We start from the raw sequence: 23,022 nt of genomic DNA, 5'->3' as shown, positions 1-23,022 counted from the left end.
CTCAGGTTGTCCCTGTAAGACATGTTGAGCTCACCAGGCCTATTATACAGCTTTCTGAGTTTTCAGTCTGCATCAAACACCAGGGATGAAACATTGTCAGGTTCTGTGTGTACTCAAACCAACAGACATTAATACACAGTCTTATACTTCATTTACATTCAGTCCATGTGGATTGTAAAGACATATCTGATGCTAGCTGTTGTCAAATCACAGAGTCCCTTTGAATATAACCACAAACCCATAACTCACATGAAGATCAATCATTGGTTGCTACCACTTGAAATCAGTTCAACAATGCATTGGAGAGAAGGCAACAAGGAAACTGGAACCAATGAGCTGAAATGGTGCAGTTGAGTTGAGGGGCGCCGCATGGGGAATTTGATTATCAACAGGCTAGAGAGATAGTATTTTTCATACCGCTGAAAATATCAGCTTCCACGGGGGATGTGGTTGTGTTTTGTAACGACAAATGGAGGCAGAGCAGTTGGTTATACAGGAGGGGATGGGGAACGTTCATCTATGACTAACTGTCCTCTGTGTCAATGTCATTCTAACATCATTGAGGGGTTTCTGTACACGTACACGCTAGCAGGCAGCACACACTTCTCCACATACTTGGTATCCACAATTCCTATTTCTGTTGAAATGTCACAAAGAACAATTCCATAAGACATGTCTTTCCTATCATTTTAAAAGACCAGGCCACCCAAATTGCTGTCTTTTGCAGGAAAAACACATTCCAATTGTTGCCTTCCACATCCTAGAACAAAGGCGGCAGAAGAGATACAAAATGGTGAACCCTTCACACTGGCAATAGGAACACTGGATAGTATTAGCAGACAGTGAAGAGAACGCCTTAGTTTCCTGTGTTAAATAATCAGTGGACATTTGATGCATACATCACCAAGTAATGAATTCACTCAATAGCACAGCACTGCCCTTGAAAGTATCATGTTGTCACCTGATCATACTTACATTGTATGGTGATAGCACTATTATTTTTGGATAACACGGCCTAATGTTTCCAATACAGAGGTCATTCAAATTTACAGGGCTTGTAGTCAGTGTATACACCCACTTCATTATCCCACTCATAGGTCCCCTAAGCCAGACCGTCGACATGATTTTCTCACAAACTTCTGGCATCTTAAAAGCAAGCTATTTACACACAGCAGTAAACATTTCCCGGCGTGGAAAAAAGAAAGAACCTGACGCCATAATGACATAGAGGCTTTGCACACCAGCTCACACTCACAGGGTCATCCCAGCTCATCCCTCTCCTCCATAGCTAGCGGTCTTCATTATTGATTTCAACGTAAAATCAGAATGCATTAATATACATCAAATGTATTTGAGACGAAGAATTCTCGTCCTACTGGTCAGCGTCATCATAAGATATGATGGTCTCACACAAAATCGGGTCTCACACAATGACAAGAACGAGACTTGATTGGATTTATGTGAAGTTTATAACACTAAGATAAAGGGCAGTTTACACATACAATAACAAACAGACATCTAATTTGTATGAGCATAATTATAACATGTACAAGTTTTTCTATTTTACATCGTTGGTTGTGTATTCTCAGTGCATAGCATTACACACAGAGCAACTGTTGCACAGCACAATAGTATCCGAACAGGCTGAAATGGAATAAGGCTGTTGTTTTTTTAAAGACTGAAAATAGAATGAGTTATAGCCAACATACCTCTGCACAAAATGTATCCCAGGGAGAAATGAAACCCTAAACAAAACAATGGAGTGGCGGGAGGGAGGTAGCCCCGCCCATTTCTGCAGGTAACGCCTCTTGATTTATTGCACCCCTTCCATCTGCATGCATGACATGTTCTAGAACAGTATTTAACAAGATGTCTTCTTTTTTACAGGAAACGAGAGGCACTTTGTGGCAACCACAGGCATCATTATAACATATTGCACAAATCAGCTAAAAACTAGTGACAAGAAACTTAACCTACACACTGGCACCTTTAAAATGATTTTACATTGTTTTAAAGCTGAACCTTAATTTTTTATGCTGCCTGTGAACTCAAGTTTTAACCCATGCCACAAAGGTTCCCGTAGGAATTTGTACTTTATATTAAGGTACTGTGGTAACATGTTTTGAGAAGCGGGGCTACAGATGTCTAGGGGACAGCCTGTGGCCTTATAAGGACATTTCTATATCTCCAGCACCACCCCAACGTCAACATATGTGAAAATGGCGTGTTTCTATGTTTTGTAGTAAAGAGAGGAAGATAAGTGTTTCCAATGACATCGGTGTGCATCGTGTGATTTTAATCAATAATAAGTAGGCATTGCCTACTAATTGGTTGACGTCATTGGAAACACTAATCTTCCTCTAAGCTTTTCCAACGACATCAACCAATTAGACAATTACTAGGCAATGCCTACTCATAATTGGTTAAAAATCACACGATGCACACCGCTGTCGTCATTAGAAACACTTAGTCTTTTTTTTTTTACTACTAAACATAAAAACTGGAGATGAATATGAAGTTGAAACGTCTCTTAAACATCAGCTCCTTAATAGTGAGGCCATTGAATAGATTCATTCATTTAAGCTGCTGAACATCCAGAATAGTAAGCAAATTATCCAGATCATTATTTTTTTTTATTTTGCCCGATAGTTTACCTGCAGTCTTTACCAGAAAACATGAATACCGTCATAAATAGTTAATTCAATTTTTTTCTCCAGATTTTTATTTATTTTATTTTTAAAAAATAATAAAAACGGTCAGGACATCTTCAGTCAAAGTAACACTTTTTTGTTTCTATGGGGGATGCATGAATACAAGATTAAGGTACACCTAGCCATTTTATTCCACTGTCCTTCACTGATCGCAAGGCTTTTGTTTTACTGAGGGGAACAAGGGGGGGGAATACTGTGAACCACTGACTGAAACCCTGCAAAACCCTGTAACAGTGCAAAAGTCTATTGCTCTATTAATAGTAGCTTTAAATAAGTACTTTAACTATCAAGTCAGTGCTTGGGCAGAATGGTAGATTTCAAAGCAATAGCAGAGTAAGCATTGTCAACTTCAAGTAAGGCAAAGAATATCTCCCATAGGCCCGCCTTAAACCACAAAGAAAAAAAACAAACAAAAAGAAATAATTATCAAGCTTACTTTTGGCAGGTTTTCAGTGATGTCATAAAATGTAAACAAAAAAAAGAGAATTCTAGATGAAGTGTTCCTGGGTTGGCTAGTGTACACTTTGCGATGAAGGAAAACAACAAAGAAACTAACAGACACCTAGGGAAAGTAGTCTTTCTAAAACAAGTCGAGATGAAACGGCATGTGCGATGGATTGTTGAAAAGAGGGAAGCCTTAATGTCAAAGAGTACAGGAAAAAGGCAGCTTACATCACTACCCTCAGTGAAGATTCCTGGGTCTGGCCCATGGCAGGTCACCGGCCAGGTGTTACAAAAAATTTGGCATGCTGAAAATAAATGATACATATTTAAATATTCGCATATATAGGGCTCTTTATATTTCTTAAGCAAGCACAAGACTTTGTCAAATCTGTAGCTGCGCTAATTTCATTCCCAAACGGAATGAAACCTGTTTTTGAAAAGGAGAACAGAAAAAAGGGAAATAACTCTAGCCAATTAGGGACAGCAACTGCAGAAGAATGCACGTGGGCGTGCACGTTAAAAGTTCTCACACAGAAGTAGTGTATTCCACTGAAGTTATTTGCACCATCTGATAGGTACAGATTCTTGGCTCCGTTATTGTTGGATCGTAAGCATGCAGCTTGGCAGTTTCAGCACCTTTTGTTGGATGTACAAGTGATCCGGATCTCATTGGACCAAATACGATAAGGCTGCAAAACAAGTCGTTCAAGGAGCCAAAGATCTGATGTCTCAAGAGAAAGAAACCTAAAAAGAGCTCCTAAGTTCACATATTATCCACTCCTGGGTTGATCAAAACCTGCATTAACACCCCTGGATCGGTTCACAGACGAAGCTTTACATTCAATCCCTCTCTGTCGCCTCAGTCTCTGACCAAGCGTCACCTCTAAGCCTATTGGCTTTACTGAACACTCGTCAAGAATAGGTCAGCATCACCACTTCTGGTGCGTCCATGCACATACTAAGATCACAAAAAGTGCAGTTTGTCAAAAAAACGTTCTAGAGACTGAGGCGGGAAACCGACCCAGATGCACTAATGCAGGTTTTGATACATGATGTAGTACAGCATGTTATAAGGTACACATTTGGAACAGATTACCCCTCTATAAGTACATGACACACTGAACATGAATTCAAAACATGATACCATTGTCCTCCGTGATGATCACCAAAACTGTATCATGTTACCGTTAACATTGGGGGGTACACGCTATGTACTGTATCATAAAAACACAAGGGCATTCTAAATGGCTTGTCAAAAGACAAATTATACCTGCAGATACCATGAAAATAAAGGATGCAATTTTTGACCTCCTGGCTAAATACAATCAGATCTTAAATGACTTTAGAAATCTTTTCTTTTCATTTTTTTTTTTTACATGGTATACAATTTATTAAACATGGATTCCAATAACATGCACACCGTTTGTCGTTTAACTATAGTGTTCACGCTATTGCAACACTGGCTTCCCTGCCGTTTTGTCTTCTATTTCTCTAAACATAAAAACGTCAACAATACATGTGATACTGGGTTTCTGCATACCTTGAACAGACACGATAGAAGGAATGGACATTGGTTAGATGTCATGTAGCTTAATAATTATAATAATCACAATAATAATAATCATAAGTCGACTGGAGAAATTCTAACATGCAGTTTACACTGCACAAACTCATGTGAGACCACCTGCAAAAAGCACAAGAAGCATTCACAGTAGACAGGATGGAAGGGGTGGTAGGTGGGGGTGGTAGGGGCATGGTGGAGGGCAATGGATGAAGGGGGAGAAAGTGACAGAAGCACTGGCCTTGGTTTCCACAGGAGATGGAGCAGTGAAATTTAGATTTCCAATAAGCCTTTCCCATACCGGATCTCACATCTCCTGATAGCGGAAATCTTCTTCTCTAGTCTTTGACACAAAAAGGTATATTACATTACAGCTACTGAACCTTTTCCCACTCAACAACGGTGTCAATACTTTCCGGATGAACGAGCTGGGGAGGGGCAAAAAAATTCAAACGAATAAAGAAAACTTGGTCAGCATTATTGTTCCTAAAATTGGTGGCATATTCCGTGACGCAAATGTCCTGCTGCCGTAGGTTGGTGGGGGAAAAGGTACTTGCTTTTCAGTTTATATTCAAGTTCCTTTTTTCCCCTCTGAAAGTACGTATTTTTTTAATATTTTTTTTTTTACTTCCCATAAAAATCTCACACTTTTGTTATTTGCGTGTGTTGCTCCTCGTCGAACGGTTCGTTCTCCGGGTCAGAGTCTGTGGTGTCAGAGTATCGGTAATGGTCCGCCTCGTTGTCACTAACGTCTGGCGTTAGCGAGGTGGAAGTGCTGGCCTCAGAGTTGAAGATGTCCTCCACAGTCTTGGTAAAGTACAGCTTCACCTGGAGTTCCAGAGAAAACAACATTATTATCCACATACTGAAACATGGCAATGGCTCTATACCAAGGGGAAACTACATTTCATCTGAGTGAAGCGGCGAGAGCATTTGGTCACACTATTTGGATAGTCCATCTGTAGATGCTCTAAAGATGGTCATACTATCAACAAACAAATCTGTTGATAAGCAACTGCTTGCTAAGGTTACAGTTAGGTTTAGAATAAGGGTTAAGTTTAGTAGATAGTCTGTAGAGGCTCTATAGATGGACTATCCAAATAAAGTGTTACCGCGCATTCATCTTGGCACAAAACATTAGTCAAATATTTCTCCAAACATTTATCAAAAAGGTATTTTTTCCCAACCCCCCCCAATCAAAGAAAGTCTCATTCACCTGACTGACCTTGAAGTTGGGGGAGAAGTATCTGTTTGCTTTATCCTTGTTAGCCTTGTCCAGGTTGTTCTTCGTCAGTGAGAGGATCAGGTAATCCTTGTCGTTTTCCCCCGTTCCTCCTGTTTGGATTCCTGCCTGCTCCTTTGGCAACGTCCCGTTCTCAACCTTCTCAAAGTTCTCCTCTGGTCCAGGGACGAAAAAGGTGTTCACCCAGAAATGGAACATCTTGTCCTGATGGAAAAACACATGGAGGAGGGAGAGGTGAATATAAGGGAAAACTTAACTCCAAAAAGCAGTTACATTATCTCAACCACGACACAAAATATAGGCTATACTCCAATCCAAAATCATAACTCATGATGTGTTTTTTTCAGTTAAATCTTGCCATCCCTCAGTGAATCAGAATAGGCTACAATACCTCATTTAATATGCATATAAAAATCTAATCGTACAATCAAGAACCACACCTTCTTCATCATTTTATTCTGTTTGTGGAAGAACTCCACCTTGATGTCTCCACACACAGGCAGCGGCTGGGGGAACTCGAAGAACACGTACTTCTCCTCCTTCCGCGTGTTCACCGGGTTGGACGTGTGGATCTTTACCTTAAGCTGGTACACGACAAACTGAGGATCTGTGAACAACAAGTTAACACCAGTCACTCTCCTGGTGGAGACACAGCAACTACAAGCAAGTACATATTATTTACATCTCGGTAAATTAGGAATGGAGGACCGAAAAGAAAATGGATAGAATTACGTAGTACCACTGCCAGGAATATTAAATATAGAAAAGACAGTTACAATAACATGCTATAAGGGCCCTAAGAAGAGAAGAGTTGACCAAAACCAAGCTCATATAAGGGAGCACTTCGGCTCTAGGATCAGTCCACTGAGGTGGTGGGTGGTGGTGGGGGGGGAGGGCAGAGGTGATAGTTACCATACCAAGTTCAACACCAACTTAAAAACCGACAACAACCTCGTAGTCAACAGGTAAACATTGGATGAAAAGCTGATTAGTATTACCCCAGTGCCAATTCCCTTTCCTGAAACCATGTGGAATCTGCTCACTCTTGTTTTTAACGGAAGTGTCCCCTTGGAAAGAGAAAAGGAGATTAACAGAGTCCTGCGGCAGCCCTGCCTGGGTTTAGGTACAGCTGGGTTATCATCAGGGCTATGTACAAACACACTGTAGAATATACATGCTTACAACCATTCATAAACCCATTCTAACTCACCATTTCAACATGCGGACAGCAACGTCCCGTTATCAAGTTATTAGGACCTTAACTAGTATAATAATTATGTAACAGCGCTTAAAGCAATCATAATATTCATAGTAATGCATTTCCTAACATATAGGCCTTAAAAAGCATCAGCTAACATTTTCCAGAAAACAATCTTTGCATTACTCGCATTTACTAAGAATCATTTTATGAGGGGCAGGGGCTTGGGCGTTGAAATTAAAACCACTTCAATACTTTGCGTGTTGTGCCATGTGAACTTACCACATAGGGTGTGTGTGTGTGTGTGTGTGTGTGCAGAATAGGGCTAAAATAACAGGGATTGACATTAAAGTCTGAAAGGCACTTGCCAATCAGCAAGTCAGGGGTATTTTTCATTTGCCCGAAAATGTAAATGAGCTATTTACAAGCAGAAGTGCCATATATTGCCTGCCTTTCACCTACACATAATGGAGGAATCAGAAAGACCAGTACTGGAATTCTTTGTGATTTCACTTGTTTTTTGGTTATATAAATAAATTAACCTGCCCAATAGGCCAACCTCAGAAAAGGCTGCTCAGTTCACTTGCCCCAGGCAATAGGTCAACCGATAGAAATATGGGTAAACAAGTGAAGAGGTTAAAACGCCAGACACAGCTGACAAGAGCAGCCACTGACGACAATCACACAGAGTCGGGGGTTGTTATAGCATAGTAGGGCTGGGAACTACCAGGGACCTCACAATACGATATTATCACCACACCTAGGTGCCGACACCAGTTGTATTGCGATTCGCACGGTTCTATATGCATTGCGATTCGATACTGCGATTTGATTGTGATTTGATGTTCCAAACATATTGCTCACTAAATCTCTGCTGCAGAGAGAGCATGAGAACATTTGTTTTAATGAGTCATGGTAATAAAAGTGCTGAAAACATGTTGGCTCACTATTTAAAAAGAAGATGAAGAACAAGCTATACTTTTGGCCAGTGTTTCCCCTATATTTATTTAGCAGCGGAAGGCCGCTGAAACTAAATCATTGCCGCCACTCCAAAAAATAGGATTTGTAAAAAGAAAATAATTTTCCGGATGGTAAAACGTTTTCAGTATAAACTTAAACGACTAAAATCCAGATATAAAGTATCTAGAAAAGATAACGGAGCTATACATTTTAAAATAAGATAATATTTGAGAACCACCAAAAAATTTTAACTATACAGTCAGGGAGAATCTAAAATTCAAAATATGTCATGGCATGGGGCCCCCATTGATTTTGTTAAAATATTTGACTCACTCAGATAGCATAACATGACATAAGCAATGGCAAAATGTATAGAATTGCAGGAAATTAGCTTTAACAGCAACATTTTGTTTCTGCGGCCAAGTGGAGGGCCTCTAAAATGTTGGGTTGGAGGCCGCGCCATTGGCCAAGGTCCACTACCACCCACCACGCTAACTGTGCCACCGCTGCTGGAAACTATTCTAGGGGAAACACTTGTTGCCGCAGGTACAGCCAACTAGAGCTAGCTACCAAAAAAGTAATAATTAGTCAAATGTATCGATATAACGTACACTGAACAAAAATATAAAATGCAACAATTTAGAAGATTCTACGGAGTTACAGTTCATATAAGGAAACCAGTCAATTGAAATAAATGAATTAGGCCCTAACCTATGGATTTAACATGACTGGGCAGGGGCGCCTGGGAGGGCATAGGCCCACCCACTGGGGAGCCAGGCCCAGCCAATGATAATGAGTTTTTCCCCACAAAAGGGCTTTATTACAGACAGAAATACTCCTCAGTTTCATCAACTGTACGGGTAGCTGGTCTCAGACGATTCCGCAGGTGAAGTAGCCGGATGTGGAGTTCCTGGGCTGGCATGGTTACATGTGGTCTGCGGTTGGACATACTGCCAAATTCTCTAAAACAACGTTGAGGCGGCTTATGGTAGAGAAATTAACATTCAGTTCTGGCAACAGCTCTGGTGGACATTCCTGCATTCAGCATGCCAATTGCACGCTCTCTCAACTTGAGACATCTTTGGCATTGTGTTGTGAAACAAAACTGCACATTTTAGAGTGGCCTTTTATTGTCCCCAGCACAAGGTGCACCTGTGTAATGATCATGCTGTTTAATCAGCTTCTTGATATGCCACACCTGTCAGGTGGATGGATTATCTTGGAAAAGGAGAAATGCTCACTAACAGGGATGTAAACTAATTTGTGCACAACATTTGAGAGAAATAAGCTTTTTGTGCGTATGGAATATTTCTGAAACATGGGACCAAGACTTTACATGTTGCATTTATATTTTTCTTCAGTATAATTCCAAAATAATATTGCAATATATCGTTTTTTACCCTCATCACTATATCATAGGTCCATATAAGTCTTCTGGCAATCCAGCAAGGTATATGCCGCCTTCAAAACAACTGGGAACTCTGAAATCTCCGAATTACGACTTCAGTGCGTTCAAGACAACTGGGAACTCAGAGGGGAAAAAAAGAGCTCAGACTGGGAAAAATCTTTTTGAATTGTCACCCAAACTTGAAATTCCAAGTCGGAAACTTTCTAGAGCTCCGACTTTCTGACCTGAAGATCATTGACGTCATGATTTGACCTTGTCGGTCGTCCCCCCCAGTTCCCAGCTGTCTTGAACGCACGAATAAACCCCTTATTCTCTGATTATACTGCCAAGTCAAATGACCAGTGAGCCAAGCAAAATAATAGCAGTGAAACCACACCAGTTTGACTAGCATAACCATCATTGCAAAACGGTACGTTCCACTGTGGTTAATGTCAGCTTTGCATGGAGAAAACGGCAAAAGAACATGCAACATCGAGAAGCAAAGCTGTGCAGAGCAAAGCAGAGAACAGAGGCAGGACAATTAACTGAAGCTCACATTGTGAAAGTGTGAAAGCCAGTAGCACACAAGCCAAAGGTCAGGAGGATACAGGAAAGAAACAGGATTGACAAGGAAATCACTTACGACATGTTCCGCCACTGAACATGGGCACCGTCTCGAACACCATCTTGTGGAAGAGCAGAGCCACTGGTTTGTAATCCAGCTGGTTCTTTAGAAGGTGACTATAGTAGTAGACATAGCGCCTCTGGCTGGGGATTGTCACTCCCTGAATGGGACAGAGAAAAACTTAGTGAAACTGAAGATTTTCTCCATCAGTAAAGAGGATTTTTACGATTTGAAGCCTTTATAGGAGCCTCGAAAATGTTCAAGTTATGAAGATAAGCCTTTTGACCAATCACGTCAGATCTTTTCACATCAGCTCTTTTTCAGAGCTGATCTGATTGGTCAAAAAATACCATTTAGATAAGAAATATAATAATTGGGCTGCCTGTGTAAACGCAGCCAGACTGGAACAATAAAATGTACCTTCTTATCTCTGGTCCTGACTTCTCCGTAGAAGTCCAGAGCTTCTTGTGCTTTGAGGAACTTGCCCCGGTGTAACAGGTAAGCACAGATCATGACACCCGTACGTCCCTTTCCAGCTTTACAGTGAATCGCCGCCACGTGATTGTCGTCCTCACTTAACCACTGGTCAAGATCTTCGCAGAACGGTTTGATCAGCTCCAGCTGGGGAGGATTGTGATCCTCAAATGGATATTGTGCAACTGGAGAGAGACGGAGATAGACCGAGCTCAGTTAGATATTGTCACACATGGGTTTTTAGTGAAAGACTAAACGAATCAATGACAGCCTGAATGAAAGTGATGATGGTTTCACTGCGATGTAATGTCTCACCTCTGCAATTGAATTTGGTTGCGTCATAATGTCGCTCAGCGCACCTATAAAGGGACAAACAAAAATGTTGTTATAGTAGCAGACTACAAAGGGGAGCATTCTTTCATTTGTATAATCGATTCATCAGCATACAGATTATTACAGCAACTGCAACCCCCCTTCAGCCAACTTAAATAATATATATATTGTCTTTATTGCACTCTCTCTACATCTCATGTTCACTAAGTTAAGATGATTGTTATCAATGAGAAACCTGAGGTACTTTAGTATCTTTGCAGCTCGCAGTGAGTCTACTGGTCCTCTGTAGCTCAGCTGGTAGAGCACGGCGCTTGTAACGCCAAGGTAGTGGGTTCGATCCCCGGGACCACCCATACACAAAATAAAATTTATGCACGCATGACTGTAAGTCGCTTTGGATAAAAGCGTCTGCTAAATGGCATATCATATTATTATATTATTATTATACTAGGTAACGACTTCATACTGAGTAAGTAGGACGTTGTAAATTCCTTTTCCAGGGTAAAACTATACCAAACGGTTATGTTCTAACCCTTCAGAACAATGCTTAGGCCTATCCACAAAGAACCACTGGGCCCTATATTTCAAAAGTGATCTATCTGTATTTCGCCTAATGAATAGGATTCAACTCATAGAAATAGAATGAATAGAACAGACGAATCATTGACTTAAAATGGGGACTCCCGTTCTATTCACGCTTTCTATGCATTAATCCTATACGATAGGCAAAAACCGGATAGACAACTGGGCCCTGATGACTAAAGGCAAATAAGTGGCTACTGTGGTTTACATTCTAAAACAGAAGGGCTTTTCCTCCTCCAGGCCTATATTCCACAGACATTTTCTGCATTACATCAGACAACTTTGCAGCACAGCAACCGCCGCTGACCATACTGCATATGCACAAGCAAAATAGACAGACACCAGGGTACTCACAGATTATATATCTTGTAATGATTTTTGTGCTTAGAGTCCAGAAACCTGAGAGAGAGAAGATAATTACTTTTCCATCCAGAACACATTTGAGCTAATTCTGGTCCGACTTAAACCTTTCAACACTAACGGCCCTCTAAATCACTAGCTTAAACTGAGCATAATGACAGCATGGCGCAGACAGGGGGGGCAGACTGACGGGCTCTCAGACAAGCTAAATAATACAGTGTTACAACATCGACTATCAGTAGGGTACGTTGGTTGCTCAGGTTGGCTCACATCTAAAAACGACAGCTTCTGGGAAATGACAAAGGTTGTTTTCTCTGTTCACATTTCCAAAAGCCCACACCTTTGAGTCTACATTCTCAAATCAAATTGTTTATTTGTCACATGCGCCGAATACAACAGGTGTAGACCTTACCGTGAAATGCTTACTTACAAGCCCTTAACCATCAATGCAGTTAAGAAAATATTTACTAAATAAGTAACAATCAAATAACGAGGCTATATACAGGGGATACCGGTACCGAGTCAATGTGCAGGGATACAGGTTAGTCGAGGTAATATGTACATGTAGGTAGGTGTAAAGTGACTATGCATAGATAATAAACAGCGAGTAGCAGCAGTGTAAAAAAAAAAAAAGGGCCTCAATGCAAACAGTCTGGGTAGCCATTTGATTAATTGTTCAGCAGTCTTATGGCTTGGGGTTAGAAGCTGTTAAGAAGCCTTTTGGACCTAAACTTGGCACTCTGGTACCGCTTGCCATGCGGTGGCTGAAAGAACAGTCTATGACATGGGTGGCTGGAGTCTTTGACAATTTTTAGGGCCTGCGTAAATCAAAGGAAATTGTTTGGACAATAAAACAAGCAGGGTCAGGTTAAGTTCACAGGTGGCTTGCAGGTCACTCCTTTGGTTTCAGTTGACACATCAGGCAAGCCTCTGAAGCTGGCATGACAGCCTGCATTTCAAACATTATATTCAGAGTCCGACCTCTGTCGCCCATATAACGATAATCAGTGAGAAACATGATCAGGGATTTTTCTGCCATATAAACCCTTGGGCAGGCCTCCTAAGCGTGTTTTTGGGACACCTAAGACCCAACTGTAAAACATTTATTATAATAATAATTTGGGAAGGAAAAACATTTTCAGTGTAAACTTAAGACTTAAACCAGATATAAAGTATGTAGAAAAGATAATGGAGCTATAACTTTAAAAAAATAATATAATCTCTGAGAACTAACATTCACCAAAAGAGTCAGGGGAACTAAAAATTCCAAAAACAATACATTTAACAGTATTGATTTTGTTATTAAGTTTGAGCAAAAGAAGGCAAAATGCATAGAATTGCCGGAAAATATCTTTACAAACTGCTAAATTCTCTCAGCCCCATGGCAGAATACGTAAAATCCCTGGAAATTAGCTTTAAAACTGCAACATTTTCTCTCAGTGCCATGGCTAAATGTGTAAAATTAACAGAAATGTACTTTAGAAATGCTAAAATATATCTTGCCGCCATTGAGAAATTCTGAGATTTGCAGGAAATTGGCTTAAAAATGATAACATTTCTTTTTTTTTTAAAACAAGATGGGGCCCTCTAAAATGTTCAGCCTCGCCGACTGTGCCCATTGGGTTTGGTTAAGGTAGTTAAGACATGTTACCTACCTGCTGTTTTCATAGTTTACTTTTTCCCCATTCCTTTACATTCTAAGAAACCCCTTTATTTTTGACAGGGACATCGACATGAACATTTAGGAGAAGTACTTACCGTACTACGTCATCAATGTTGTTTCTGTAGACACCCTCAAGTCTTTCAGCAGGAAAGCCCATAGCAATGATGTTAGGATAAATATCTGAATGCAGGAGTCAAGGAAACCAGGAGGTTGGCTTCTTAAAGGTCAGACTAATGAAAGGAATTACACACACCTAGGCCAATACAATAACCCACACACAATTATGTTTGTTTAGCAATCGGCATTCAATTCACATAGACAATCATCGTACAATACAAACAGCTCCTTGATTTGCCCAAACATAGATGGCTTATATCATAGCTTACATCATACATGCATTGCTTATCACGACAGATCAATCACGGCAGAGCAGTATGGAGAACAGGACAGAGCCTGGGTAATATAGAGCAGAGCAGACCATCATCACCTCTTCGAAAGAAAAAGCATTACATCACTCACATCGATACAGGTATAAAAAACCTCAAGTGCTCTAATTTCCGCATGCCTTTTCACTTGGGAAATATATCCATGCACAAAAAATTGATTTATGCATACAAAGATGACCTATTTTGTCAAATAATTCATCAGAATTGGCTACTACTATATGAAACGCATACAAAACATGATCTCTAAATTATTCTTCCATGTTTACTGTTCATTTACTGAAACACGGGCCGTCTCGTCACAAACTTACGTATCCTGATAGTGTACTTTACATTTGAACTGGCATAAAATCACAATGACGTCATGCTCAAAAAGTACACGAGACTACTGCAATGACAAATGCACTGGTCAGCATGAGCAGAGCTTCACATGAGGTAACTGTTCCTATCAAATAAATAGTCAATGGAATGAATGGGATCAATTCAATTGTCACAGAACATAAGCATCTCTCTTGGTTGGACTAGATCTCCCTTGAAAATGAGATGTTATCTCAATGAGACTAACCTGAATAAATAAAGGTTAAATAAAATAAATAAATAAAATAGGCCTGCCATTTTCCAGCAACACCATTTAGGATAATCATTTTCATATTTGTAATTGCACAGTTAAGATCTGGTGTGGAGGCATTGCTGCCAATTTGAAATCTCATCACTATTTTAAAGCCAAACCCTAGAACTGGAGTGGAATCATTACATAACAGGAACAACCATGGCTACACTGCCTTCCCGAACACTGTCACAATGACCACACAAAGTCTGGCACAATAGATATCTCTAAATATGTTTGATGGAACAAGGTGATTTAGCTATAATCCCATGGTCTCACTCATACATATAACTCCAAAAATACTTAGTTTGGCAAACCCAGCTCTGTTTAGAACATTTTAAAAATGCACAGAGCTTCCTGAGAACACAACCTCCATCAAAGGGTCATAGCCACAGCAAAGAGAAGTTGACCAATTCAAGTACAAGAGATAACTGAACATGCTAATATTGTACAACAGTACTAAGCCACACTTCCTCCATCCAATTACGCTCATAACCTTTAATTGGCTTTTATCTATGTATTCTACATGCACCTACACTTTCACCATTTGATTGCATACCAAGGTTAGGTGACGCATTTCAGACATAGCCAACTTCTGAACAGTATTTTAGAGAATTCTCTTTTCCTGTCATTTGTCACTAAACACTTTATCCCTAATATTATATATATCAAATCAATACAAACATGCTGAACTCATTAAGCTAGACGAAAAAAGTGAAGACATCTGAAGAGAACCAAACCAATCGTCTAACAGTACTGATTACGTTCATTCAAGCGCCATGAAATTGGCACATTCCACCAACTAGCAAGTGCTATTATAAATAGTTACCCCTTACGCTGATAATGATTCAATGCTTTTGGGTCTTTGTCTGGCTAGAAGGAGAACGACTGATTGTGAATATAAAGTTAATCTAATCCATTATAGCTCGTTACATTATTATGTAAGCCAGAGGACCTTAATAATGCGTCGCAAAAAGGTTGATCTCTTTGTTCCCCATCCAGGGGAAGCTAACTATATTATTACCCAACTAACCGGTTACATTTTCAGTTGACATCAACCAAACAATTAATTAAGACCTCAAATTATCAAGATAAATTTGCTAGACATAACGTTATCTACCACGACATTAGCCAGCTACGTTATCCATGATGTTGAATCTCTCATTCAGTTATCATGATGACGATTGACGTGCAAACTACTAGCTAGCGAAGCTAACGTTATGCAAGCTATGGGATTGATCTAGCTAGTTATCAAGGCTGCGTTAAGTTTCACAGGACATACACCGTTCTCAAATACTGTAGCAATTTAGCAAAGAGTAGGTTAGCATCGAACCTGGCTGGCTAATTAACCTAGCTAGCTAGCCAGCCAGCTAGTTGACCAACCAGTGACGAGTAAGCGAGCCAACCAACCAGACGTTCTGTCATTAGCTGCCTAGCTAGCTTTCACATAGCTAGCTAGCCTAGCTAACTATATATTTTTTAATTAATACTCACTGACTTCAGTAATATTAGTTCACGTTAGCTAGCTAATCGTTTTTTGTAGAAAGGTTAAGTTAGCGATCTAGGTATTATAGCTAGTTAGGAAGGTAACGGTAATGCAGACAAATGAACATACTAGTCAGACATAAAAGCTAGCTAATATTACGGCCATTCAACAAAAAGGATACAAGTCAAGTCCAAGTCAAACCCATCCTCCTGGTATCTCCTTTTGTTTCGGCTGACAATTTCCTTTATGATTGCAGCCATATCTGTCACAGGAGTCTTTAATGTTTTTATATAACGAGAAAGTATTGTTGTTGCCTTTGTATGAAATGCTGCCAATATTTCTCCCTCGCAATCCCGTTGGTATCAAACGTTGACAGCTAGCTAAGCTAGCCGTGCTAGCTAGAATAGCTTCTGCTGCTGCTGGGTCATAAAGGAGGGCCTCACTCCGTTCCACCACAGGCCCGGCTTCCCAGATCCCACAATTTGACACAAAATCCTCCAGATGAATAGGTGATTAATTATCCAGCCCTCGAACCGTTGTATTTTAAGAGAGTACCAAGTATCTGATTTCGCCAAAGGCGCCGTGATTATGCCAGAAAAGCGGAGAGAAATCTCCCCGACGTTCCTTGCCCAGAATAGTGTCTGACTGTGACACACACTCGATCTCGGCACACACGTAGCTAGATATGGCTAGCGCATCTAGCTAGCATGTCAATTCTTCAACAAAAAAAAGGAGTCATCCGATAAAACGATCCACGTCGTCGGAACTAAAAAATATGACCGAAAAATTGACAGCCTCCACCTTAAACATAGCTAACAAATCTGTGTGATTTTTTTTATATTTTATTACTGGCCTGCACGTCTTCCCTGGCCTGACACGTCCCTCTCCCTACTGACTCGCTTCTCTCCGGCTGCACTCGCAAACTTCCATCATGGCTTCCGTTCCAATTGAAAAGGGATACGATTGTACAGAATGTTATGCCGCAGTGTAAAGTAGTTCTTCAAAGACATCTATCCGGCGAAACACCGCTAGGGCAACACGTAAAATAGTGCAGAATATATTGACAAAGCAATACATTATATAACGAAATATGTATCTTTCATTGTATAATTGCATTTATACGAAATTATTTTCATCTGTGGCGGAAGGACATGGGCACAGAACAGGGAACTAGCTTCTCTATCATAGTCACGTGTTTCTATAATTAGGGAAGTTTACAATATTTCATTTAGGATTCATGACATTGACATATATATAATCAAATCAGAGACTTTGCGTTGTGTAACTATATACTCGGTGTGCTGGATGCATTTGATGTAGCCATTTTAAACAAGTAATTCCATTGTGTCATGGCATTGTATAAGCTAGTTGGATCAAATTGCAGGTGTATTTGATGAGGAATCAATACCTTGTTTGTTGCCTTTTCACTTTGCGTATAGATTAGGAAACAAAAATAAGAAATAAACAGTACCTTTCACTATGCATTGCGCTTATCACCATTTAAATGTTTCGATACTTGACAAATTCCAAGTTGTTGCACATTCTGCAGTGTATTGCAGCCTTTTCACTATGCATATAGACTAGGAACCAAAAATATACAGTTATTGCACATTATGTAGTGTCTGTCTTGGTACCTTGACTTTTCCTAGTTCTCTACCCGGACAGGAGCTTGTGAGCGAGTACTAGTTGTGGTCACTGGACTTGCGCGAATAGTTGTGTTATGGCGCCACCTGTCAGATTTGCATGGAACACGAAGCACAGTATCCTGACCTACACATTGAGTAAAAAAAGACAAAAACGTTTTATGATAGGGGAGTAGCTTATTTTGTACCATATGAGTTGTAGCCATCTCATTAAATCCATAGTTTTACATGTGTGGTTCTTTACCTTGAAGAATCTTCGTTCAACACTGTCCTATTCCACAGAAACATTGAGGAAATTATTTGACCGTTTCTATTCCAAAACGGTAGGGGGCATCTGTCAAGCAAATTGCGCCGAGCCTCACGCTGAAAGGGACATGAGCAAGAGTGGAAGCGCGAGGTAATTGTGAATAGGCCCTTTTCACGATGACGTCATCTAACTTCCGCCTTTCCGCGTAGCAGGTTAACTTCACTTCCGTTCGCCCGTAACCTGAGACTTCTCAACGAAAATACAACTGTTGACCACTAACTAGCAAGCTAGCTACTTGAAGAAATTCCAAAAGGTACGTTTAAGTTAAATTAGTAAAGTTAAGAGTAATAATGTTTACGTATATGCAATGGTTTGTAACTTGCTAACGTTATTGTTAATTCATAATTGTTCACTGCCTTAGTTACTTAAAAGTGGGCTAACGTTAGCTAACAACAACTTAGTACCAGATACCGATAACGTTAAAAGGTAGCGTTACATTGCTGCCTGGCTGTAATGTAACAAGTTTACTTAGCTAGCTATCTAACCCTTTGTTAGGCAGTTAGTTTATTCATGAATGTATAGTAACTCACCTATTCAAATACTGTTGTGCATGATAGCTAGATAAATATTGATTCCTGGTCAAAGCTGAATGTTAAAAAAAATCTCCTCAGCTCAGCAGGGAGGACACTTTTAAGACCCAGGCCATCGCCCGGCTGAGGATTTTAGTCGAGAGGGCCATACGGAGGGTGAAGGAGTACCATATCTGGGATGGGCTTGTTCCTCTTTCCACAGTGGGTTCAGTGAATCAGCTGTGGGCCATCTGCTGCCTCATGTCGAACTATCAGGGACCTCTTGACATTAAAGGAGACAAACCAGTCTGATGTTTTTGTCAACTGGAAGTTGTATATTTCCTGAGTAAGCTAGATGGGCTGTAAATAGAAGTACTTTTATATTACAGTATTGTATGTACAAAAAAATGTAAATATGAATTAACTTTGTTGGTAATTTAATTGATCTAATGTTATACTGTATGTTTTTGTTAAGGGTAATAACTTTTTCATAGCTATTAATGAACCTAATGTGATATATTGTAAAAATATCCAACTATTAACCATGTTATGTGCTTATGTGTCATGGCACTGATGGAACTATTAAATATATGTTTGCAAGCAACTGCTTCCAATCCTTTTTGATTTTGGTAAGAGCATTTACAACATCGCAATCCTTTTCAAGATTTGTATTTCAATACATAGATATACAGTATATAACACAATTAAGTTCATTTGCAGTTAAAGAAAAACATGTCGACATTTACATCACAATCCTTTTCAAAATGTGTGTTTCAGTACATAGGAGATATACAGTATATGACAAGTTAATTTGCAGTTAAAGAAAAAAATGTCAAAGGTTCACCTTCCACATTTACCTTAACACTATTTACACATAAAATTCTGCCTTATGTTTTATAACTTAAGAAGACATCCATGTAGATGTTATAATAGAAATGATCAAGCTTCTGTCGCATTGAGTGGATAATCTCCTCATCCCTAAAGATTCTCTCAACTGTGAAGTCAGTGCGGGTATCTGTAATGAAGTCACACCACTGAAGTCTGCTTAAGGCGAGTTGGCCTTGAACCTGATAGTAGTATTTGTGGCTCTTCTTAAGGCAGGCCTGGCCTTTAACTGTGATCAGGTGTTTAACTTGGGTAACATTTTCAACATCGCAACTCTTAACCTCAGCAAGACCAAATGGTGGTGCTTCTGTTGGGCAGAAGACTTTAGCATCCGGGCTGGCTGCAAGGTGAGGTGAATCAGGGTGGATGATGACCCCGCATTGTTTCAGAGAGACATCACAAAAATCAGAATATTGCCTCAGTATCTCAGGTTCCAGATCCAACCCTCTTCTCATAGCAGCTGTCTGAGGAGTTCCTCTCAGAATGCGGGTTGCCAAAGCCTTGGCAGACAACTCCCCCACGAACATGGCATATTTCACGGAATCTGCTGGCTGTCAGTCGGGGGTTTGCGTACCTGGCTCCACAGCTGGCATTCTGACTGCATTCTTGTTTCTGCTTCAATAGCAGCAGACATCTCCTCTGACACAATCAGGCTGTCCAAATGACATTGTTGTATGTAGTTGGGCTCAAAATCAATGGGAAATTTAAAGTTGTAACCTTCAATAGGCAACTGAGGAAACTCACTGGCACCAGGGTGTTTAATAATATCTCTACTTAATTCTAGAGGGCACTGGTAAGAAAGCACAGACCCAAATGGCACAGGGCCAAATTTAGAGTCCACCAAATTAAGGCCCTCAAGCCCGTGCAGCAATTTGCAAATCCCTGGTTGTGGACGGATGTCTTTCAGTTTCTCAGCACTGGCCATGACGTGAGGATCCGGAATAGGCCCTGGCATGAAAGTGAGATATGTCAAGTTTAGATTTCATTAAATGCCACCTTATCTTTTTCACTAAAAAAAGACAACCACACTCATCCAGTCTCGTACATGCTTCTAATACAAATAAAAAAATATCCACTGAAAGTCTATATAAAAAGTAACAAATAATAATCACTTTTATGTTTGTATTATTTTAGAAATGCACTAAAGTCTTTGTGCTCTAGTACAGGCGGGGGCTCATTCAGACTCACCATCATAGGCTCGGTACAGTGTGCACTTCACACCAGCTCTGACACTTGTTTTTTTCTTAGCCGCTGGTTTACACACCGCCATATCATTGGTGGCCTCTGGTACAATTCCCTGTGATATAATAATGATGAACAATACATTGTCAAAAGTCAATACAAACTGCAAAGTTCTGCATCAGTGTAACAAATAATGTCTGACCTGTGTCCTAGGCCGGTGCCAGGTCTGCAGTGCGCTGGTGCATGACAGAGGCAATGGCACTGTCTTAAAGCCCATGGTAACATAGTGAGCACTTTGAAAAAGAAGTGCTACTATGTGATTACATAGTGCTTTCCCAGCAGAGCAGGAACATGACATGTGATTGAGTACCACAGGAACCTCTGCAGAGTCTAGTGTAACCTGTTCATAGAGACATAACAATTAGTGCTGTACTTACAAAACATTTTTTCTGCGTTTCATTATAAACTACTGTACACAATTTTCAAAACCCAATTTCTTTTTTAATTAAGAAAAATTGGCTGTTCTGAAACCTTTGACAAGTAGTGCCAACACTTATCGAAAATTTGAACATTTTGAGTTATCACAGAATCTTTCCCAGTCTTTATTGCCGTCAACAACCCACATCGGTTTGTAAGAATTTCGTTGTGTATTAAGTTTAATGATACAAAATCAGAGCTCAGACTGAGAAACAAACTGATCCACAGTGGAACTTTGTGGAATCATTCTTATTAAATCTGCAACCGCAGCAAAACACAACAAAAAGAAAACTTATCTATCTTAACCTATCTTATCATAATGTTAGAGAACTGTTTATCTGAGAAACCTGAAGCCGATGAGCCTCCTCATTTTTCTTCATGGACCTGTAACATCGCCCTCTCACTGTCACCTCACCGTTAACTACACTTGAGACTGTTTCAATACAGTGATTGGGAGAAAGGGCGCAGCATTAGCCATTAATACATTACTGACTCTTATCTTACGGTCGATACAAACAGCAGTAATATTAAAAAGAGGCTGCAAAACAGAAACTTCGTCAGCTCATAACCTTCGCTAGCATAGGGCTAATTTAAGCTAAATAAAGATAAACACGTACCTTCATAATCAAACAGGTAACCTTCAACGAAGAACTTGTAGCCTTTATCAAGCTTCGATCTTGAAGTAAGGGACCACTTGTCAGCAAGTCGTTCTACGTCGTTAAGTCGTATTGGTGGCAGATGTGAAAGGGACTGGGTGAACTCCATAATGATGTGCTACTAGCTAAGCGTTCCTAAGCGACACCGGATGTAAACATAACCTGCATCGCGGCAGAACGGAAGTTGTCTGACGTCACGTGAAAAGGGCCTATTGTTTCGCTCCCAAGAAAAGGGCGCCATTGAAAGGAGTGATTACTGGGGTAGCAGTAAATGTAAAAGTGGATCAACTGAAGGAGATGATTCCCGGTGTGTGTGATGCTCGTCGTTTGGTGCGACGCAAACAGGGTGGCTAGAGTGTCAGTCATTGTCAGTCATTGTCTGTTCTTTTGAGTTTTGAAGTTGAGTCTTTGCCTGACAAAGTGAAATTTGGATATATAAATTATCCTGTGCGAGCATATGTGCCGAGTACATTACGATGTTACAGGTGTCAAACTTATGGGCATGTGGCAGCAGTATGTAGGAGGGAGATTCCAAAGTGTGAGACAAAAGAGTGTGAAGCAGTGGGGAAGGTATTGGTATGTGCTAATTGTAGGGGTGGCCATGCGGAGGCAGAGAAGAAAGTAGAGGAAGAGGGGTCAAGGGGGGGAGTGGTGAGAGTAGGAGATATGTACTAGTACAGTGGGATAGGCAAACAAGTGATATATGTTAAAGTAAGATTGGATTTTTAGCGTTTATAGCAATGGTTATTAATTGTACTGCAGGGATGGAACGTAAATCGAAGAAAATGGAGGTTGTGGTGGCAAAGAGATATTCGGGTGTGCGAGACTTGACAGCAGAAGAGTTAAGTGGTGATGTCCCATCATTTCAGGTTGAGGGCATGAGGTAGGAGTGAGTATATTTTTTATTTTTTTGTCATTTAGCAGACGCTCTTATCCAGAGCAACTTACAGGAGCAATTATGGTTAAGTGCCTTGCTCAAGGGCACATCAACAGACTTTTTCACCTAGTCGGTTCGGGGATTAGAACCAGCGACCTTTCGGATACTGGCACAACGCTCTTAACCACTAAGTTACCTGCCGCCCTAGTCCAACTGAGCTACATTGGGCCTAGTGGAGAAGGGTGGGGTTAATTATTAGTAATAGTTTTTGAATTTGTGAGTGTAGTGTTAGATGGTAGGGTATTTCTTTGCTTTGCTTTATTTTATTTTTCAAGGAAAATAAAAGGGAGTTGTACTTCAGTCTAGTAGGTGGCGGTAATGCAACAAAGTGGATGCCAACCGCCGTTAA

General features: G+C 40.3%; 1 protein-coding gene across 5 annotated transcripts; it reads right to left on the bottom strand.

The window, feature by feature from the left end:
- Positions 1-1,450: 1,450 nt before the first annotated feature.
- LOC121533385 (phosphatidylinositol 3,4,5-trisphosphate 3-phosphatase and dual-specificity protein phosphatase PTEN-like) lies at positions 1,451-17,019 on the bottom strand. Of its 5 annotated transcripts, none has more exons than XM_045206437.1 (10): positions 16,259-17,019; positions 13,637-13,721; positions 11,873-11,917; positions 10,919-10,962; positions 10,550-10,788; positions 10,148-10,289; positions 6,958-7,026; positions 6,400-6,566; positions 5,933-6,163; positions 1,451-5,544 (listed from the first exon to the last, which is right to left on the bottom strand). In XM_045206437.1, the coding sequence occupies exons 1-10, from the start codon at positions 16,335-16,337 to the stop codon at positions 5,359-5,361; spliced, it is 1,287 nt and encodes a 428-aa protein (XP_045062372.1). In that variant the 5' UTR covers positions 16,338-17,019; the 3' UTR covers positions 1,451-5,358. The 5 variants fall into 5 exon arrangements, with proteins under 5 accessions (XP_045062372.1, XP_045062382.1, XP_045062422.1 ...); XM_045206447.1 differs by having other exon boundaries at positions 5,942-6,163; XM_045206487.1 differs by lacking the exon at positions 6,958-7,026.
- Positions 17,020-23,022: the final 6,003 nt, after the last annotated feature.

This window comes from Coregonus clupeaformis, chromosome 1 (genome assembly GCF_020615455.1).
Source record: "Coregonus clupeaformis isolate EN_2021a chromosome 1, ASM2061545v1, whole genome shotgun sequence".
NCBI lineage: Eukaryota > Metazoa > Chordata > Actinopteri > Salmoniformes > Salmonidae > Coregonus > Coregonus clupeaformis.
Note: the sequence above shows the minus strand (reverse complement) of the source record. Positions and strands in the feature narration are given on the sequence as shown.